The sequence below is a fragment of the Acanthopagrus latus genome, chromosome 14, assembly GCF_904848185.1.
Source record: "Acanthopagrus latus isolate v.2019 chromosome 14, fAcaLat1.1, whole genome shotgun sequence".
Taxonomy (NCBI): domain Eukaryota; kingdom Metazoa; phylum Chordata; class Actinopteri; order Spariformes; family Sparidae; genus Acanthopagrus; species Acanthopagrus latus.
Window position 1 is genome coordinate 1,711,370 of NC_051052.1, and position 16,605 is coordinate 1,727,974.

General features: G+C 39.7%; 1 protein-coding gene across 5 annotated transcripts in view; it reads left to right on the forward strand.

Annotated features, from left to right (window-relative positions):
- tmem178b (transmembrane protein 178B) overlaps nt 1–16,605 on the forward strand; it is a 114,597-nt gene that overhangs the window by 58,477 nt on the left and 39,515 nt on the right. For all 5 annotated transcript variants that reach the window (XM_037122538.1, XM_037122542.1, XM_037122539.1 and 2 more), the window contains one exon: nt 3,501–3,614. In XM_037122538.1, coding sequence (XP_036978433.1) covers nt 3,501–3,614 — 114 coding nt within the window. The remainder of the gene's footprint in view (nt 1–3,500; nt 3,615–16,605) is intronic.

Sequence of the window (16,605 nt, forward strand, 5' to 3'; positions counted from 1 at the left end):
CAGCTATTAGCCAGTGAGCTAATGTTGTGCTAGCAAGATCCAAATTCAATACACTGTATACAGTTGAATGTAAATATGATTTGAACTACCTTGCCAGCCATGTCATTGTCTCCAAATTAATATCAAGATTTTCAAAAGAATGAACAAATGACAGGCCGTGTGTACTGTCAGTCACATCCTCATGTAGACAGTTGGATAGTGAGTAGGATGTGAGATGATTGCTCACTGCCAGTAAGATCAGAGGGACAGATTTCTTGTTTTCATTTAATTTATTTCGAAGTCGAGTTGTCTGCAGTCAGGCATTTTAGATACAGGCACATTCATTTTAAACGGTGCACAGACTGTTTGTTTGGAATTACTTCAGTTGTTCAACTGGTGTCCAAATATCACAAATGAATTACAGCCATATGAAGTTTAGTATTCACCCAGACTATGGTGCAATCATTGACTGTGATCCTGTAGTCATCATCCAGCAGCCGTAAACTACAATATATCATTGTACACGAAACGCATGATGTATAGGATTCTGTGACATTTGGTGCACATGCATCAGAGTACAAACATTTGATGATCAATCTGTTTCGTTCTACCCTGAATTTGGACAGTTTTGGCCACTTAATGGAATAGGACAGCAAAAGCATTGATTCGTTACACTTTCATATTATTGGATGTCCTAAAAAAGCTTCCAAAGTCCCTAGAGGGACTAAAAATGGTCAGTCCTGTTGGACGAAGTCAGCAAATTTAATACAAGCAGCACAGCAGGGAATTGAAGAAAAAACCACCAGAAAAACCCAGAGCAACTGTTGTTTGATTAAACCAATAAAATGACTATTGTTTATGTTATTCTGAGGAAAGATCTCTTGCCGTGGTGTGATTAGTAGACGTACTTTCTCAGTTCTAAAAGCAGATGTAGCTTGACCTTGTTATCCACCCTGTTTGAACACTCAGCATCAAATACAGCAGCTTGGTCAGTGGCCCTGAGTTTTTAAGTATGATGCTGTAGTTTCCCCTTTAGCATCACTTGAAGTGCCCCTCTGATGCACTTCAGTTAAACAGCGAGAGAAGTCCATGTCAGGTTTTTGTCAGGGTTGTTGGATGGATCATACACTGGGAAAAAAAAACGGGATGTGATCGAGTGTCAAGATTGATTTGTTTTGGAATGATGTAACATAATTAAGGTAACTAAGTTATCTAAGTGACGTGACAGAACCTACATATGTAACATGTTTTTTTTTGAGTTGCAATAGCCAAATAAAGCTATTCCGAAACACGAAGAAGTTCCAAAAGTCACAGCACTGCATAATATGTGCAATGTTTTTAGCATGTTTGTCTGTACTTCTCTAACAACACGTAGTTTAACCAGTTTATTAGAAAGAGTGTTTGGGTGTAACAGATGACAACACCATATACTGTAGATAATCTAAATGGTAAATGTTCATATAAATGAGCAGCAGTTACATACAGCCTATTCTTGATCATAAGTGTTTTATTTTTCTATACCTGCCTTTAGAAGCCCCACATTGTTAATGCATGTACATTTTTACTGTAGATTGTCTTCTCTAGTGGCTTTCTTCATGTATTATGTGAGCAATATAGAGTGGGAGCTTCCTGCACAGTGGTAAGCTGTGTTTAGATGAGTGCTGGTTGTGTAATGGAAGCCCATTGCTAGACTAGTCTGATGAACCTCCTGTCAAGGTCATCAGTTTTATCGGTCTATTTGCAATCTCTCACGCCAGCAATCCCTCCAAGGCTTCCTCAAACATCGGCAAGATCCATACCAGCTCCACGACCCTACAGCAGAGGTCAAATCACTGCTAGCCACCTTTCTGTTCCTGCTACAACATCAGCAGAAGTCTGTGTCTTAAAGCCAGTCTTAAAAGGTCCTTCCATTGTTTGTGTCACACTCTAAAGGTGGAGAGGAAACAGTAGGCCTGTCCAGGGATCCTCACATGCCAACATAGTTCAACACTATCATACTTTACCTAAGTATTTTCATTTTGTACCATTGCATTCCAGAGGGAAATATGTTCCTTTTTTACTCCAATAATAATAATGTCTTAATAAATTAAGACATTACACAATATGTAATTAGCTTTTAATGCATTGTTATAGATATAACCACCTATGTCAATAGTAAGTAGTTAAAATTAGCTCCGTCTTGCTGAACACTGAAATGCTCCTGATGTGTTGTTGCATTGTTAATAATGATATCATTATGTCATTTATAACTTTATTTATATTTATTTTTATATTTATATGAAGATTCTGCTCCACAATAGATGAAACATCTGTGTGGCTTGATGTCAACATTTTAATTTTCCTCAGATTAACACAAGAAACAAACAGAAGTGTCACACACCTGAGGTTTGACGGGACTAACAGCGTAGCTCTGGTTATGTCTGGTTTTCGTGTGGTTCTGATACGGTTTATGAGCTGTAGGTGAACATACCGACGGCCTCCTTCCCAGTCTGCTGCTGCTCCTCTTGGGATCTCTCATCCCCCACAGCACCTCTTCACTGCCAAAGCATCTCTGGGCTATGTGGAGCAAACAGGCTGGGTGTCTGCAGGGTGGGCTGCCGCCGGTCTGCAGCCCACAGACACTGCTGTTGTGATAGCTAAAGACGTCGCAGTGTTTACTGGGGAACAACACAAAATCTGCTGTATCAGCTCCGCTGCTGGCTGGCTGTTTTACAAAACAACAGCAAGAAACATATATTACCACAACCCATTAATTCTAGACACATTTACTAGCTGTCTAATTCTTGTCCTATTTGTGACAAGTACCTTTAATAAGTGACTGTTTTAAGAAAAGACTTCATTTAAGCTGAATCATAACCTAACAAAGTGATTTTGGTGCCTTTGTTTTTAAATTGTAAGTGGGTGTTACATGCTACTGAGAGAAGAGTCATTTTCACAGTATCACAATTTAGTCAAGAAAGTGTTAAGAAGTGGTTATAAGTGTTTAACCAAACAACCAAGAAGCTCTGTGAGGCCTCAGCATATTTCCATTAATGGAGACATCCTTCTGACTGCCAGTTTAACTAAGGTCCACATTGCCAGGGAAACATTTCATGTCAAAATCACACACACATCACCAGGCCAGGGGACTCACAAAGACATTTATAATTATACACCAAATGTTTCCCTTAGCTGATTAGTTCATCGCTTTTGAAGAACACATAATTTTTCTGACAGCCATTGTATCAGAGTTATAGATAATAGAAATGTATGTGGAAAGCAGTCTTCAGCATCAACACAATAGGGTCTCTTACAACAGCAGATTGCTATTGTTTTAGGAAAGAAGAGAGATTTGCCACTGTCTGGGTATTTCATTTATAACTAACTCTCCAGCTCAATCATGACACTGTGGAACAATGTTATCTTTATGTTCCATTCAGTCCTGACTGTGCCTGTCATCAGTGTGGATCTAATGCAATGACCTACGAGTCCAAGTGGTTTTTGTTTAAGAAATCCTTTTTTTCTTTTTTTTTTCTCTGCAGGTTCCATTGCAAGGTGCTCCTACATCAAGTATCACTACTCCTCTGCAATAATACCCAAAAACCTCTCCTACAACATCACCAAGACGATAAGGCAGGATGAGTGGCACTCCCTCCGTAAGTCTGCTTAGCTCTTTTCTCTTTATTTCACCGCCAATTCATTTCTATACAGAAATAGTTTATGCTGAGTGAATTTCATTTCTTTCTCTGAAAAGTAACAGACATGTTTTTAATGAAAAGAGGAAGATGAATAGAAATACAGCACACGAGCAGGAGAGTTATTAAATGTTCTCCTCTAACTTTATATTTAATTGCCTTTCCTCCCTTGAGCTTACAATGCCAGCTATTAATGTAGCAATATTCAAGAACGAAGGTGTTCAAAAGCAGGGACATTTTACAGTCATTAAGCCTACAGGCCACAGTAAACTTTGGCCTTTATTTCAGCTGAGTTGTTGCCTGTGTTTCACAGGTAGTAAGGTGTGTCATTCCGTGTTGACTCTCTGCCTCTCTCCTTATGTTGACTATAAGTACACTCGCAAAGTATTCTCTTGACTGGGTTCAGTGTTGCAGCAATCGAAACAACGCAACAACAATCCTTCCATCTCTATGTTAATCCAGAGAAGGCTCATCCTCTAGGAGGCTGGAGCAGATCCCAGCTCACACTGAGTACACCATGGACATGTTGCCAGTTGCTGCCTTGTGGACTTCTTGATCAGTGGCCTTTACCTTCAGATGATGACACAATATCTACCCCCAAGTTTTCTGTACATGTAGTGCTCCACAGTCAGGCAACGTCAGGCTAGACTTTCAAAATACAGTAAATCATGCTGACAAACAGTTTACACGTTGTGGCAAGTTTTGACTTTCGCGCTGTTAATAACAAAGTCAAACAGTTTAGGTTTGTTTCGGTTTAGGCATCAAAGATGTTTGGTTGGGTTTATGCTCTAAAACTACTTGGGTAGGTTTAGGAAAAGATCATACTTTGGATTAAAATAATAATGCTCAGTGTCGTAGCTTAATTAGCTTCATTGGTAATTAAATGTCAGTGCTAACCAGTCTTTCACAATGCTGATTTCTACACAATATATTTCATAATAAACATACTACAAGTAACTGTGGGACTGTTGTCTCTATATGAACTACAGATGCAAACAAGACCATCATCGAGAAGATTGGTTTGCTCTGTATGATTTCAATAGTCATTGCCTGTCATTGGTTGGATACTGAATAATCTGGGCTGATAGGTCATAAAACTGATTTTGTTTTTTTTATTATGCCTCTGAATCAAAACACAACATCCAGAAAATGAATTGAGAGATCTACAGATCTAAAACAAAGTTATTAATCTTACATTGACACAAATACATGACCCCATTGCTATGCATGTCTGTCTTTTACTCGTATTCAGTAAATACATATGATTCCAGATCAAGACATGAGGTGGTGGAAATCCAACTCCTTTTGTCCACAGGGGTTGCCAGAAGCAACACAAATTAAGGTCCTTGTTGTGGCTTTAACTGGCATGACATTTGCTTAAACAAGCATATTCCTGAGAGAACACATCCCCCTTTTTAGCTCCATGATAATTATCCTGTGGGCCTTTTCTTCCCCCTCAGAGCAAATGTTCAATTCAAGGTTCCAGTACTGGCCAGGCTCCAAGGATAGCCAAATCATCAGCATGCTGTTTGTTCTCTCCCAACCTTCTCATTTGTGGGTGTCATAAACACTTTCAGTTGCTATCAGGTATGAGGCACAGAGTTTTATTTGTCTTATACGTAGTGGACCTGTAGAAATTCTATGAAGCAGCTGTAGGGCGACCTCTCCAAAGCACTGATTGCCTGTTTACTATCTGATGATATCATCATGGGTACAAGCATTGTCAGTTCAATTTAGAGGGGGTCTAACTTTTAGGATACCTGCCATTTACGAGCTGTTCCTTCCTGTAGTGCTCCAGTTGCCTAACCACTGAGCTGAGCTGAAACATACTCTGACCTCAAACTGTCACTGTCCCAGTCTGACTAGTCCTTAACTGTCAGGTGACAGGCTTGGGAAAACCACAGAGGACTGTTCTGCTGTCTGTTATCTTGTGCGTTCTACACACCACACAGCTCTGCTTTACAAAAGCAAAGGCAAAAGTTTCTATCTAGAGGCTGTTCTAAAGCTTACTCAGGGCAGTGGATCAAATTACCGGTATGTGTGTAATTTTACCTCAAATGTTTTCCAAACGTTGTTCAATTTGATGTCTTTAGTGAATTGGTAGGTGGCTACATTAAGTGAAATCAGAGCATAAAATGAAGAAGTTCTATGACATAATCACATGGATGACTTGAGATATGAGAAGGTTTCATGCTGTTATGAGTTATGTTAGGCACTCAATTGCTCTACACAAGCTAATTCTTTGACATAACAACATATTCATTGTAATTTTTTCCCGATGCCTGTGCTTTGACTGTCTGTTGAATTGTATATGTATATTGTATTTACCCTCCAGTGAAACAGACATGCCTGAGCAGTTGCATGACAAGTGTTGAGGTATACAGTATCCTTTCTGCAGTCTAAAGCAGAGCTGTGAGATCTTTTTTTTTCTTCCAGTCTAAATTTGGTAAATCTGTGAATTGCATCTATCTGTTTAAGAGTTTTTGCCTTTACAGTATAGAGTATATTCAGCCCCAAATAAATGTACAGTTCCCTTCAGAAGACCAACAACCACAAAAAATCTCCCGTCAAAAGTCTTTTTAGGTCCAGCCAACGACATGAGACGTCATATTTATTGAGCTAAATAAGGGAGCTTCTGCTGTGTATGCACATGCTCTGTAAATGTTAGTTTGAGTTACTGCTATTTTCTTCTTTGGTTCTGGCTCATAGACGTAGAAAAGGGAAGGATGTGTTTCATCTTCACAGTCCTGGTAAGCCCACAAAAATACATTGCTCTTATTTATGGCAGGAAGGTCACCCTTTTCTAGTCAGAGATGTTTAATGTCCTTATTACTGGACCTATCCACACACCATCTCAGTTTGAGATAACGCCACTCTTCTAACCGATGGCCTGTCACTCTGATGTGGCTATGAAAATATATATCAATAGCAAAATGGTGAATAAACAAAGCCCTCTCACTGAGTGAGCATCTGCACTCCCTCCCGAATCAATACGGAGTGCCAGAATAAATCACACCGCTGAGTGACCCACTAATAAGAAATTCCATGTAGGCCTTGAACTGGGGAGTCTTCAGGGACAGTCCACTTGAGTCCTGGGCCAGACTGCTAATAAACTGACCATGGATCAGATCTAACACACAGCCCACTAAAGAGAGAATATACCCTTTGGTTCATAAAAGGAGTGGACAAATGTATTTTCATCTACAAAAAACGCTATGGATTATACGCAGTATGAAAGTATTTCTAACACCTGATGTAGGTGATGTGTTTTGTTAACCGGTCTGTGAATAACAGAATAGTAAAAGGTAGTCCAGAGGTACTTGGTGGATATCCTTTTCTCTCTCTATCCTTTATAACGCCATATCTTAAAACAAGACTGGAATTATGGACAAGGCTTTTGGGGTCAGCCACTTGGTGGTTGGGACATGATATGCCAGCTTGAATGGTAAAAATGGTTTCTAAATGTGTTTCCACAGTGGTGTATCTTCCACTGAAGGGCTGAATAGAATCCATATCCATATTTACACTTAAATATATGAATTCATCTCTGGTCACAAATCACCTTCCAAATTTGATTACATTTTGTCTTGATTTTTCTTGGGCTGAATGCATTGCAGGGTCAGCAGCAGTCCAGTCCAGCGGGTTCTGACAGTAACCTGAACCTGTTTGGTAACAACAGCAGGAGCACTAGTTGTACACTAGTTGTTTAGTTACAATAACAGTGTTGCTAGCATTAGCTTGCTAATGACGGTCCATAAATGAGCATTCACACATTGTGAAGTGCCAGACAATTTTTTTCTTTATCATCCCTGGCTGTCGCTCACACCACTCTCCAACCCATACAAATCAAAGCTCTCTCACCCACAAAGATCTTTTTCAGCGCTAGAAATGAGCAAGGATCAGGTAAACATAACATCTTAGTAAACCTTCTGTATGATGGTATATGTTGACATCACTGGAGCCATTTTTCCTGATACTCTATTTTCAGCTGTCATCATCACAGTGGAGGTCCCTGAGGCTATTTCCACACAGTGATGTAGTTTAGTTACACTTGGTAGGTGTAAAGAATGTGTGTCTGTTTTGAAGAGATGGATGCATTCTGATCTTATCAACATCTGGCACTAGGGCTGGGTTTCAAAATGTGCTTCACTTGAATAGCAACTCATTAAATCCTGAGATTGATCATACAGTATATGCCTTTACCTGTGGTCCTTAATGAACATCAGCCATGTCTCAAATGCAGGTAGGTATTCTGTTTAGCTGAAGGCTGTTGGCTGCAGTGTATAAATGTTTGTACCAAAAAAGTTATGTAATGTAATGTTGGCAATACCTGACTGCGCGACTCCCGGCCAATCAAATATGGGCAAAGAGGTGGAGTATGGGTAGAGTTGAAGTTAGCCTAGCTTGTTAAACAGACCCAACTAGGTGGAAGCTAGCAAGCTAGCTAAGGCTAAGAAGATGTCAGTGTTTTCAGGATATTCACCCAAGTTTGATCATACAATCATTTGTGTTTATTCAAGTTAGACTTGAGTGTTTGACTGTAGATGTATTCACCTTGAACATCCAGAATACTTTAGTGTACATTAGCTGTGTTCATTCCAACCAAAGTCATCACTCACCAAATACCCTGTTTCTTTCAGTCTCCTGCAATGACTTTTTTGTATCGGCCCCTTTTCTGTACATTTATGCATTAAAGTGCATCTCCCCTCCATTCAGCAATCATATAATAGAAAATTAAAGTACCTTACGGTGGATTTCAGCACCACCACTGCTCATCTCTGCAGACAGGCTGAGAAAGGCAACTATATTAACTGCTAAAATTATAAGAATATCTTGTTCATGTCTCCATAGGCATATTTTAAACACACAACCACTTTCTTCAGTTCTTAATGTAGCCATTGTTATTTTAATTTATTCACCAGGTTAGAGGGTTCCTTATGAAATTTATGATGGTGAATGAAATGGTATTGGATTTACAATCAAATCAAGACCTTGTCAATAAATCAGTGACAATAGCCACCTCTATCTGACAGAAAAATGTTTATAACAAAGATCGGCCCAACTTGTTTAGCCATTCTATTATCTTTGTGCAGCCACCTCCCAGAGGTGAAAAACCAACTATTGCTCTTTACGGATGTCTAACTCCACTTCAACTCAGCCCTTTTAGACTGTTTGGTCAGCAGGCAGCTTTTAATAGTTTGCTGTTTAACTTCAGAGATGTCCTGGACTAAATCCACCCACAGTGCTTCAGGCCTTGTATGGATTAAGTAAGAATGACAACCTAGTCTTGACTTTCATGAAGTGTGTGAAATTGAGCTCAGGCAGGCCTGACAATTTCTCTTGCTCCCATTACACAGATTTGAGAAAACAGTGGGGTGACACTGACACCCCTTCAAAGACTCAGAGATGAACATGATACTCATTTGTTTCTGTCAGTCAAAAACGCTGCAGCAACTCGCAGTGGCACCCACACAGCTGGGCACCAATACCCATTTTTCTATTACTGCTGAACATCAAAGCAACAGCAGAGAGTACACAATATCCCTTCTCCCACCCCCATTGTCTGTCACAGATGCAGACAGCATACATTTGACGCTGGCTTTTAGAGAAGACAGGATGGAGGGAGGTTTTCTCATACTGCAGCTTAGGGATTTTGTTACTTCAAAAGGAAGCATAAGTTGTTAGCTAGGGAAAGCTGTCAATGAGTGACAGTGTATAATCCAAGGCAGCAGCTAAGGTTGTGGCTGGAGCTAATTGTTCAGCAGACAGCCACTCCCACTCAATCTCATCAAACTGATGTGGCTGCTGCAGTTGGTAGATTATGCAGTGAGCAGGCCTGCATGGAGATGACAGGGATTTAACTCATTGAGAAGCATCGATTCTCTGCTATTTAAAAGCCTTTTAGGGTTGCTGCTTTCATCCTGTTAAGCTGCCAAGGTAGAACCTCCACCCTCCTCCACAGCACTGTCTCTTTCACATTTCTGCACTAACAATAAAAAAAAAGGTGTGAACTGTCAGTTGGCCTGTCTGTGTCTTTCTATTATAGGTTTGGCTGAATTAAAGAGTCTCTCCCTCAAAGGTTTGAAAGAGTACAAAGGCATGGGAGGGAAACATCGGCCAGAGGTCTGGAGTGTTACATCCGTTATCTGAGTCCTCAGGTTACACACGATGAGACACTGACACTGTGTATTAGATAAACTGTACTTGGCAAGAAGTAAAGATGACAAAAGTGTCAGTAGATTCTTTATATCTTTCTTTACCAATAACAGCATGCACACAAACAGGTATGGGCTCCACAAGGTTATCCTGATGCCCTAATGGTATCACAGCATGATCTGACAGTGTTCCTGTGATGTCACAGAATGTTCAGCATCCTTTAATAATGAATAATAATAATGGATCAGTGCACTGGTGCCTCAACAGAAGGGTGACACAAAACCGGACAGCATGGAGGGGTTGTTCTGGTGCCATCCACAACTTTTGATGGTGGAAATACAAAAATAACCATCCTAGTGTGCAACAAACAGTTTGGGCTTGGAGAAGAAACATTTTTAATAAGAGGCATATTTTAAATATGTGGGCATTTACCAGGGGGTATACTTTAGAGACATTAAAAATGTAATCCAGTATTATGGGAGGTTGACTCATTCTCAGCCTCTGTTGCTTTTGATCAACTCAACTTTATTGGAATGCAATAAAAACTACTACCCCTCTAAAGTTAACAAAACTGAGGTGACTAACTCAGGAAAGCCAAAGTGTGGAAAGCCAGAAACAATGAACCATATTTAATCTAAACACAATGTTCTTAGTACGACCTCAGATGTTTAAACCTAATATGTATCTCTCTTCAGCTTATTCAGTGGCTGATTTCTTTTGTCTCTTCAATGATTTTGAGGAATATATTGCTTCCCTTGCTGTCCCCTGTTTTTACACATAGATCAGTCAGTCAAAATATTATATTAAAGACTTGCAGAGATTTAAGCATTAAGAAAGTGAGTTTATTTCAGTGGTATTTTCAGGCAGAAAATGAAGAGAGAGATTAGCTTTGGACCTATGCAGCATTTACTTTGCAAATGCTACGGTGTGGAGGAGACGGTAGGCAACACAAAAATGTCTCAGTTGTCGCTAGGCAGCCTAGCATTTGTAACCATGATACATCCCCACAGAGCTGTGGGTTGAACTCAGCACATCAGCTTTCACTATACCTTGCATTTCACATGTGAAGTATCTTTTCAAGGACTGAGGCAATAATTAAAGACCCTGATGTCTCCCTGAAAGTCCCTTTGAGTTCCCTTTATTATACACAGACCCAAAGCCACCCAACCACCTCCCAACACTATTACCATTTTCTTAGTGAATGGAGAAAGAAAAGAGAGGCAAAAAAAAGAGGCAGAACCATGATATTTGCACCACATCATGTAATTTTCCTCACCATGTGTCTCCAGTCCAGAATGGATTTACAGTGTCTTCCATATCTAACACAGGTGCTCCATCCTGTGTGAGTGTGTGTGCATGTACACATGTGTGCATGTTTGTGTGTGTGTGTGTGTGTGTGTGTGTGTGTGTGTGTGTGTGTGTGCTGAGGGGCCTAGTTTCCGTTTCAGTTCGGCAAAAACTCTTTAAATATCTGGCCTGAGGGCATCACTTTGATGTCAGGCAGATCGACTGATCATCAGTGTGTGTACAGTGTAAACAACTTTAGAATTATTGTTGGTTTGACAGATGCTAGCAGTTTCCTCTGCTTCCCGCCTTTGAGGTAAGCAAAGCCCATCATACACTAACTGGCAAACACTCAACTTAGATAGCAAATGAAGGTTTTTTCACGTTCAAACAAAGAGTTAGTCTATAAACGTATACATATAAACACCTATCTGTTGTGCATCTTTTAAAATGTGCTTGTAGGTTTTTGAAAACAGCTGCAACAAGATGGTGACGATCATATAGCCAGCAACTTCAAATTAGAGTTTGATCTTCAGGTAAACGCTGTCCATCCACTCTGACTGTGTTGGAGCACTGCTGTAGTCCTGCTCTCTGTCAGAACATGCTCCGCCTGTTGATTGCAACTGCTTTTTCTGAGATCTGATTCACTGTTGCCTGGCCAGGCTGTTTCCCATTTCACCCATTTTTTTTTTTTTTTTTTTTCCCTGTCACCAGACATTAGCCAGGAGCAGCCTTAAATCCAAGCTGGATGAGCATGACTTTTGTCCCAGCTCTCTTCCTCTCCTTCCTGGGGCGATCCAGCTGGTCAGGTTGGATGGTAGAAAGTCTAGAGTCCACTGCTGTTAATTCAAAACCCACGTCGTCTTCTCCAATGCTGATGAACAATAGGTATTTAGGCAACAAGAGCCACAACATTAACAGTTATATATACAAAAATGTATATTTTGTAAATTTGAATGAGCTAACCGACCCTGCATCTACATGCACCACTGTTGCCATGAACATGAAGTACTGAACATTGAAAATTTTGCCAAGGGCCCCAAAAGGGCTCAGCCATCCTTGGTTTCATTACATGTGTACAGACATATTATTTACTGTGTGTTCCATACACAGAGATAAAAAGGAGTTATGTGAAAGAAGCAGGAAATTAATGCTGATGAGTAAAAATCTGACCTATTCTCTGAGGTCTTAGTAGAAATTAGAGTTTTAGACAGGGAGGTGTTCCTCCAGTACCATTCTGATCAATAACAGGTGGGATGCAGGCATTAAATAGGTCTTTAATGAGGAAAATATGAATGACATTACCAGCAACAATATGTGTATCTCTACATTAACATGCACATTTGTGCGCAAGGAACAGCTGATAAACTTCCTTGATCATTTCCACAGGATTGGTTGGTACTTCTCGATGATTCACGTTTTTTTTTTTCTTCTACAAATCAAAAGGTCACACACAGTCAGGATTCATACAGTAAAATAATTTGGGATGAAGAAGCTTTCCTGATAAATCCTAACATCTTGTCTAAGACAGTTCGGCTATTTCAGAAGCTTAAAGTTTAATTCTGTTTTCTCTAGAGAGTTTCCTCTTCAGCATTTAGTTTTGTTGCCTAAATAAGCCGCAATATTTGCTGCAGCGACATTACTGTGTGCATGGAAATGTATGAAATAATGGAGAGCAGCCTCTCGGGTGCATGCGTATTGTGAGCCATCCTGTGTCACTGTGTGTCCTTTAAACAGCAGGAATCAGACTGTGCTGTTGACTTTAGACAAGCTTTTTGTTGGTCTGTGGTGCTGTCACTTTCTGCTGCCTCAAGAATTAACGCCCCATCAGTGCGCCTGTGCCACACCTCATTTTAAGACCAACACACCCATGGGTGCACAGGTTGGCACATGTGCACATGTGGATGCTGGGCTTTAAAATGACAACTGGGTCTGTCTGACTCTAGCAGTTGCACTGACACTTGCTCTGCACTGTGCCTGGCTTTGCATCAGGCATGAGATAGAGCCCATAGTCCTTTCTGACCTGTATCTTCATAATTTCATTTTAGCCTCATACCATTACATGTCCTAAATCACGTTGTATCAAAGGATGTGTCTTAAAACTTTGAAAAGTTTCCTGCATGTTCTGCTGCCGTCTGATGTCAGGTTAAAGGAATTATGCTAAATAGCAAGCAATTATGGTTATAATAATTAGTGGAGAAATCAGTTTCCATATTTAGACATGCTGAAGGGGCTGCTGATTGGAATGACAAGCATTACTCACAAACACTGTCTTACGCATCTCTCCATCTCTATCACATAAATATGAAGTGGATCGGAAGATATATGGATGAAGCAGCAGCCGACATTGCTATGGATCCACTTACCGCTTGTTGTGAATGATTGATGGGAAGTACAATTAAGCATAATTAACAGGGCGGAAACACTGCAGAGCGATATAGCTAGCAGTCGTGATGCACCTCATTACACTTACTTGTTTCAGGCTGTCCAGATTAGAGGAAAATCAGTTGTGTCCAACCATGTGATCAGAATGCCCACAGGCACCGTGATTCATCACTGCTCATTCATATGAAACTTCAGTCCAGAGGGAAGGCCTGTGAATTGTCTCTGTCCAGCAGAACAACCACTCACTCTAATCCAAGAGCTTGAACAGGAAGCTTCAGCCCAGTCTGCAGGGTAAATATGAGCAGTTAATATTTTGACAAACCACTGATACATTCACATTTGTACATGTCATTGGCCAATGTACAATATCTCATTTCTGCAATAGGTGTTATATTACATTAATATTACAATTATATGACCTGACCTGAGGTGAGGGGGATGGCAGTGGCGTTTCAAGCAAAAAAAGGTTAGATAGCAGTTGATCATTTGTAAACAGGGCACCACTGGATCATTGTAAGAAGACAACTTTCAGCTGTGCTTTCAGCCACAAAACCAGGTATTTTCAGCCAAAAAGATCTTTTTTCAACCCTAATTCAGTGGGTTTTTTTGTGTCTAAGCATAACCAGACCAGCACAGCATTGTCACAATACAAAACTGAAAATTGAATCAAAAGAACCATATAGAAAGAAAGCTGACATGTGTCTAGGTCTATGATTACTTACAGCACAAATCATGCACTTCACACATTTGTTCTCTCAATAATAAATGCTGAACATGGTGAAATTTTGTGGTGGCTAATTTTCATTGAGCCCTAAGCATGTCATGAACAACCAATGATGCTCAATAGTGGTCTTGGGAAAAAAAAGAAAAAAAAAAAAAAAGCTCTGACTTTTAGAAAAGGCCTCAACAACACTTCCCCATACATAAGCACTTGAAATGGTAAATTGCCAGTGACTCCCAAAAGAACATAAACAGTATCATTCTTCAGAATCATGTCCATTGCAAGGTACCTACTTGCAAGGTACTCACCTGCATTGACATTTTGTGGTAAATCAGTTGAAAGTTTTGACTTTTTTGAATAGTATATCATTTACAGCATTCGAAAAATAACTGACTGTTGCTCAAAAATTACATTTAGATAAAAGTTTGAATATAAACTATGATGAGTTGTTAGTAAAAACAGTTAGACCTAACCAGCTTTAACATTAAAATGATGCTTGTATCTTTATGCTACTGTCAACTTAATTCTGACATTATGAAAGGGGCCATTCTGCATAATGACATGGCCTACTTTTATTTTTGATTGATTTAGCTATTAATACTGTTGTATTGATTAGGTCTGGTGTGTATGATTTAGGGGATTTAGATGCAGAAATTGATTATAATATTCATAACTATACTATGGGGTGTTTATAATCAGCTGAGAATTTGGCAGCGTCTAGTGGCGACGTTGGAGATTGCAGCACTCCTGGCACAAGAAAGTAATTTTCTAAACATGAGTACTTCTACTAATTCAAGTGATGACGAGAAGATGAATTTAGTTATTCAGACTATAAAACTAAACATCATAACTAAAGACATTAGAATCATACAAATAAGTTATTGTGCGCTGTAAAAAAAAAAAATATTGAGCCTAATTCTTCTCAGTTTATCTGTCACACTAAGTCATTACTTTGCCTGTCTTTGGCACACTCCCAGCCCTCACTATCTTAGTTAGTTATTGCTCCATATGTTGTCCTCTTGCAACAGACAAGTAATACATTTAATTAAATCTTGCTAATGCAACGTTACCACCACCTCTGAGAGGCACAAACTGAGGCTACAGTGGGCTGATATTTAACGTTATACATGTTGGCATGTATTTTCAGTGAAACTAACACAACTGCTAATAAACATTGTATATTACCTAGGTTTTGTTTCATTAGCAGCAGGGGGAAATATGTACTATGGCCGGTTGTAAACTTTAATATTACTCTGACCTGTCCAACAGAAAGAAGGACACTTCAGCGTCAGTCTGCAAACATTTCTCTCATCCTCAGAGGTTTCCATCTGGGAAAGGCAGCTCCGGTGTTTATTCTTGTGTACCGTCGCTTGTCTCAATCTCGTTTAGCGTCTTGGAGTTTTTCCTTTGATCGACAATGATTCATGCTCCTGTAATTTTTCTTGCACATAATAAATATGATCATCCATCCTTTATTAGATTGCGGTTTCAGATGTCTCACAATACAGATTGTTTGGCAGGAAACAGCAGCCACTCACTATTTCTTCTTCACTCTTCCAACCTGGTAATTTCCGGTAACCACATGAAACACTGAAGGCCTTCGCTAGTGCCAATTTTTTTTTTTCTGTTTTGAGCTACTGTAGAAACATGGTGGTGCAATATTGCAACCCACTGAGCATGTACAGTAGATATAAATGTCTCATTCTAAGGTAAAGAAAACACAACTACACTTGTTATCAGATGATTACACACAAAATAAAACATACTCATGAAGCTAATATTGCCACATCTGTTCTGCTAGATGCCACTATATGTTACACAATATATTACACACTGGACCTTTAAAATGAGCCTTTTACATCCACAAAGAGAGTAGGTCCTCGTCAGTGGAGTCTTGTTTCTACGGTAGCCCAGAACAGACAAAAGAAATATTCGGTCAGGAGAAGGCTTTTCATGTTTTCAGTGACCACTGTGGTGGAGGGAGAGATGAAGGATGTTCACTGTTTAAGTGCTTTAACACTGAACCTCAGAGCAGTCAAGTCTGGTTTATTTTCATGCATGGGAAGGCAAATGACCTTTTTTATATAATAATAATAATAATAATAATAATAATAATAATAATAATTTATACCTGCAGCGGTGCGAGCTGGACCAGGATTTTGCCGACGATTCAGTCCCGTTCTGTGCATCTAAACTGACTGTTGTGGATTAATGAGACTAAACGAGTCCAGACCGAGTCTGTTCGGGTCTGAGGAGATCTGGATATGTGAGGACAACAAATACGGACAGTGACAGAGATGGCGAGTTTTGAGAGTGAGAGATTTGTGACATATAGTGTGTTTGGAATGTATAGTTAGTATGTTATGTAGTGTTTAGTGTAGTGTGTTTAGTGTGTAGTGTAGTTGT